The 6,083-nt window shown below is 37.5% G+C and overlaps 1 protein-coding gene across 1 annotated transcript; it reads left to right on the forward strand.

Annotated features, from left to right (window-relative positions):
• The first annotated feature begins 1,275 nt into the window (after window positions 1–1,275).
• LOC129244238 (histidine-rich carboxyl terminus protein 1) lies at window positions 1,276–1,749 on the forward strand. Its single transcript, XM_054881852.1, has one exon. The coding sequence runs from the start codon at window positions 1,276–1,278 to the stop codon at window positions 1,747–1,749; it is 474 nt and encodes a 157-aa protein (XP_054737827.1).
• Window positions 1,750–6,083: the final 4,334 nt, after the last annotated feature.

A 6,083-nucleotide genomic window follows, 5' to 3' on the forward strand; every position in this document is an offset into this window, starting at 1 on the left:
TACAGTTATAGAAATAGATAACTGGGTCTATACAAGTTCTTCAAAATAGAAGAGAACGTGGTCTAACTCGCCCACTAATCGACTGTTGGATGCCTGCGTGGTCCTTAGTATTGAATATTGTCTATAATTTTTCAATTGGAGGAATTTATACATTAAAAAATTTGTATATTGAAAAATGTAAATTTTAAAAATAAATAAAGCTTTTACTTTAAGATGGTGTATATAGTATTTTATATAAACTAAAAACAGAAACGAAATCGCGTTGCTAATGAACCTCCAATATTGGCCAAAATTGCGTTTTTTTGCACTTCAGCTTAAAATATCTCGGAGAGTTGAACCACAACCACAAATTTAGATTCAGCATGTCGAAAATTGTTCGAAAAGTATACTCTGATTTCTGGTGAAATATTTCCGATTAATTTTTTCCAAACACACAAAATTTTCATCTACATACATATGTCACTTGCGAAAACATAGCGCGTTTTTTTTTTTCTTTCACCTTTTTGTATAAAATTTTTAATTATAAAGAACTGTCTTTTAAGGACTTCGCCAAGTTTCGAATTATCCCACGCATACACAAAGGATTGACTATTTTTCCGAGAGAATATTTGTTCCTTAACGGTCAATAGAAACAGCGGATTAATCATTTCAAGGTGTTTTAGATAACCGGAATTTTAATCAAATAATCGGAGTTTTTAATAAATTACTTTTCTTAGAACGGTACGAAAAAGGCTCAAATCGGGATAGTAGTTTTTGAGTGATGCTTTTTCGTAGAAATTCACTACGTTTTCATAAATGCATAGGTGAACACGCAAATATAAAAGAATACGAGAAATTGATTACACAATTTTGTTTTTGAATAACTTTTTTACTAAATAAAGGCAAATGATTTTGAGTGATGAAAATCGATTAATTCCGATTGATTGGTGAACTTGTGGATCTTTCCGGAAATCGTTTCCCAAACTTCTTGGGTCCAGTAAGGGACATTTTTAAAACAGAGTTTAGATGTTTATACATTTAGACATTCACTGGCAATAGCAGCAATGAAGTATATTTCAATTTTGCAATTGTTTACGCCTGCACATACTCCCGCACATGTATTTGTTCTTACAACGTCAAGTTTTACTGCTGTGCTGTACTTCTGAGACCATTTGCAGTTCTCTTAACAATCAAACTTCAGATTTCTATAAAATGCGCTAATAGTTGCATATGAATTTCATTACGATTTAAGCGAGTGTTGTGCAGGTATCGAGTGATTTTCGCGTAAACGACAAAATGAAGCTGAAGGTGTCTGCTGTAGTTCTCAATCTTCTGTTATTGGCGATAGTCCAGGGATCAGAATCGGCACCAACTGATATAACCGAACATCATCATTTCCACCACGGGCCACCGATTTATCACGATCATCCTCATTTCTATGAACCACCGATTTATCACCATCATCCTCATCATCACCACCACCACTCTCATTACCACGAACCTCATTATCATTACCACCACCCTCGTCATCACCACCACCATGGTGGATATGGCGACTACTATGGCGACGGCTACAGTAGGGACTACTATGACTACCCCTATGGCGACTACTATGGCGACGGCTACGGCGACGGCTACTATGGCGGCTACTATGGTTACCCCTATGACGGCCACTACAACGGATACTATAGCGACTATTATGGTGGTTCCGAGAGCTATTTTACAAAACCACCTACGGATACTCCTCAAAGTGACGGGTTAACAACTTGAAAAAGCAAAGTTGCTGGTGCTTATATGAATACATGTAACTCATATGTGTTAGTATATATTACAATATTACAATATAAATATTTTATTTGATCTGTTCAATGCGCCTCTTAATGAAATTCTTCTTTCCGGATCCGTGGATTTTGTTGATTAAATTTTTATTTTATTTATTTGCTGACTTGGATCATTTTCATAATAAAGAGATGCAATTTTAGTGAACGCTATTCTACGACAAATTTGAAAAAAGCATAAAAACATATCGGAATCAAACCAATGCACTTAAAACCAGATCATAATCCACCAAGCCAAAGGTGGGCAACATATTGTCCTGATTCAAGAAAAGTATGTAGATTGTATCGGGGTTACCCTTATTAACATGTCCATCTGTGGTACCACAAAGCACAGAAGGACTCGAAAATTTGGTTGACAAGATTACCTACAACATGAATGCTGCCTTAGCAGAAGCCTGTCCCATAAGAAGACTGAGGGGTATACCCAAGCCTAAGTGGTAGACGGTTGAACTAAGCAAGCTTCAAAAAACAAGCAGAAGCGCTTTTAATGAGGCAAAGAAAACACATCCCGCAGAAGATTGAAAAGGCTATAAAGATGCTCTGAGAATGTATAGGAAGGAAATCAGAAATGCCCAAACCCAATCTTAGGAATCTTTTTGTGAAGAGGTTGAGGGGGCAACTGAGACCTCAAGACTTCGTAAGATTCTAGCGGGAAGTCCTCAAAATTGGGAACTGCTACAGAAAAGTGATGGTACTTTCACTACAAGTGAAACTAGGAGAATCGGTGCTCAGGAGATTGGTAAGTAGAGGTACACCGCAAGGTGTAATCCTCTCACCGTTTTTATGGAACGCAGTTGTAAATAAACTTCTGTTAATACTGGAATCGGTGGGCTGTAAGGTGATAGCTTACACCGATGATGTTGTTATTGCTGTCTCTGGTAAATTTGTATTTACATTAAGAGACCTAATACAAAATGCTCTGGATATAGGTACTTTCCAGGTGGGCAGAAAAGTGTGGTCCAGGAGTCAACCTAGACAAAACACAACTCATATTGTTCACTCGGAAACACAGAATCCCTCAGCTAAGTCCAATTATGCTCAAGGGGGAAGCTCTTGTGATTTCGGAAGAAACCAAGTACTTGGGACTAAACATAGATAGGAAACTAACTTGTAAGTCAAACATCTTAGAAAGAGTCAGGAAAGTGAACCTAGCTTTTTATGCTTGTAAGAGAGCTTTAGGTAAGACCTGGGGAGTTAAACCTAAGGTTGCTCATTGGCTTTACACTGCTGTCGTCAGACCCATTCTTCTACATATATGGAAATGTTGTTTGGTGGTGTGCTATGCAGAAAAAAACCTATTCTAATTTATTGAATAAGGTGCAGAGATCAGCGGAATTAGCAATATGTGGCGTCATGAAAACCACGCCATGGCTTTGAATATCATATTACATCTGCCACTCCTAGATCTCTTCTGCAAATACTTAGCGGCCTACTCCGCTTTACGGCTCACAAGCGAGCTCACAATGGAGGACTGTCGCACATGGACATTCAACCATCTTAGATTCCTACACGGATATACCCAGTGACTGTGATTATCACCCTCCCATTCTTTGCTTCGAAAAGAACTTCCTAATGAAAATCCCTTCTAGACTGGAGCGGTTTGAAGAAGATCCAACACCCAACACACGCGTTGAGATCTACCCGGACGGATCTAAAATGGACACCGGTGTATGATCAAGGTTATTTTGCGAAGAGCTTTCTTATAGTGAAACCTTTAAACTACCAGGTAACTGTAGTGTTTTTCAAGCGGAAATAAACGCTATTCATAAAGCCTTCAAATTGTTAAAGATAAACATAATATCATCAACAGATATCTGCATTCTATCAGATAGCCAAGCTGCCCTACGAGCTCTGGATGCATTCCAAACAACATCGAGGAGTGTCTTACGTTGTCGACAATCTCTAAATGAGATGGCCAAGCAATATCTTATAATCTTATGCTGGGTTCCAGGCCACAGAGATATACCCGGGAACTGTGGGGCAGACCAATTTGCAAGAGAAGGTACCTGTATGTCAGACATAAGTAATTTTATGGAGATACCTCTCGCAACTTGTAAGCTTCTCATTAAGGACGCACTAATAAGTTCTGTAAATCAAAAATGGATTAGCGTTAACACCTGTGAAATTGCTAGGCAAACATGGTCAAGGCTAAATCTACGTCTGTCCAAGAGTATTATAAAACTGAGTAGACTTCAAATCAGAACCTTAGTAGGGGCCCTCACAGGACATTGTCTCATAAGAAATCATGCAATTAGATTTGGCGCTTACACGCATGATTTCTGTCTTAGCTGCAGAAATGAGGAGGTGTTGGAAACAATTCAACACCTTTTTTGCACATGCCCGGCCATAGCCAGAAGCAGGAACCGATTTTTAAAATCCTACTTCTTATCGAATATAGATAATCTATACACATTAGGTATCAACAACCTTTTGTGCTTTGTCAAAAGCTCAGGATGGTCCAATATGGAGAGGGAAATGTAGCCCAGCCCCCGCGGCTCACAACGGACCCATTTCGTTGTCTAAGTGGCATCGTTGTCTCTATGTGCGATGCGGCTGCCAAACCTAACTAACCTAACCATAGGAATTATATGTATTTCGACCAACCACTAGTCGGCTCATCGTTGTAATAGCGCACTATCTTACGTGCTGATCTCGATGAATATTTGTGGTGCAGTATGGCTTGACGCACTGCTTAATGAGAGCCAACAATACGAGACTCCCCTTTAAGCTCCTTTGAAATTGTTCTCAAGGAAATTCTCGGTGTTTGATCCAATTTTGGGATCATCAAGCGCTCTTCACGTCCAGTTATTTCCACCCGCAAGCTTTTGCTCTAATCTACTCTCTTTTTTCGCTCGATTTATAACATTACAAACTGTCAGACGTGTTACCGAAAACATTTAAAACAATTCCTGAACGCTTTTACCCAAATAGTAATTATAATTTAATAATTGCGTAATATCAAAGGGTCATCTTTTGCCAGGGTTTTTAGAACTTCAGCTTTTAAATTTGAAGTCCGAGTAAAGTAAGTAAAAATTTATCACTGAGTGATAAAGCGAAAGTATCGAAGTGATCATTGCAAAGCCGAGATAACAGCAAAACGAAGTTAATCACGCAACACATTCTAAAGAATTGGAAAAGCAAAATGTAAAAAAAAATGTGTTGACAGTGTCGAAATAGAATATTATTCGTTTTTATTGCTTTAGTTCTTGTTTTTCCAATCACCTAGTGCGCTACTGTGCATGGGGTATAAACGATTGAGTTAACCCCTAAATTGTCTCATAGTAGATGCTTTCCATTTCAATTCAACCGGGCTATTCGGGTCATGTTCTTCGATTTCGACGTAACTCAAATATGTTGCTCTCTGGTCAAAATAATGAGACACATATTTTTTTGTTCGCCCGAAAAATTTTTTTTTAAGAGTTATCGGCAATTTGGTTTTTCGGCTCAAAATCGATTTTTTTTAATTATATAAAATAAAATATATAAAATAATAAAAAAATGTTAACTACTTTTTTGCAATTGTTTCTACATTAAGTCACTCGTGTAAGTAATGACGATCATTTTGAACCCAGAGTTATTAAAATCGGATCATTTTTGACTGAGTTATGGGCATTTAAAAAAAATGTTCTTATATGATATTATTAAAAAAAATCGATTTTGAGCCGAAAAACCAAATTGCCGATAACTCTTAAAAAAAAAATTTTTCGGGCGAACAAAAAAATATGTGTCTCATTATTTTGACCAGAGAGCAACATATTTGAGTTACATCGAAATCGGAGAACATGACCCGAATAGTCCGGTTGAATTGAAATGGAAAGCATCAGTAAACAAAACCTCCCATACTTCTGCTTTGTTATTGGGGATCAAAATTACTTTTCGCTCATATTTAACTTTTTAACTACAATCAAACCTTTTGAGATCCTAACTTACATACATACTCATGTATATATATAAGTATATGAATGTATAGACCCCTGTGTACGTATGTACCATATGCGGATGTGCATTCGTTAAACAGCTGTTTTTCACTCTTACTTTCGAAGGCACATAGTTTGAGGGATACTTTGAAAGAACAAAAAAAAACTCGAAAGCTTCAGAAAGCTCTACAGAAATTCACTCAGTGCATAGAAATGCAAATAGACGTGGCCAACACTTTTTTTGTCACAGAACTACCCACAAAACAACCAACAGGTTGCAATTCGGACATAAAAACGGCATAAATAAGATATCCGTACATGTACATACAACCTCATATGAGTATGTGAC

The sequence above is a fragment of the Anastrepha obliqua genome, chromosome 4 (assembly GCF_027943255.1).
Source record: "Anastrepha obliqua isolate idAnaObli1 chromosome 4, idAnaObli1_1.0, whole genome shotgun sequence".
NCBI lineage: Eukaryota > Metazoa > Arthropoda > Insecta > Diptera > Tephritidae > Anastrepha > Anastrepha obliqua.

Excerpts from the sequence above, each read along its gene's own strand:
- LOC129244238 (XM_054881852.1), top strand. The coding sequence starts at position 1,276 with ATGAAGCTGAAGGTGTCTGCTGTAGTTCTCAATCTTCTGTTATTGGCG.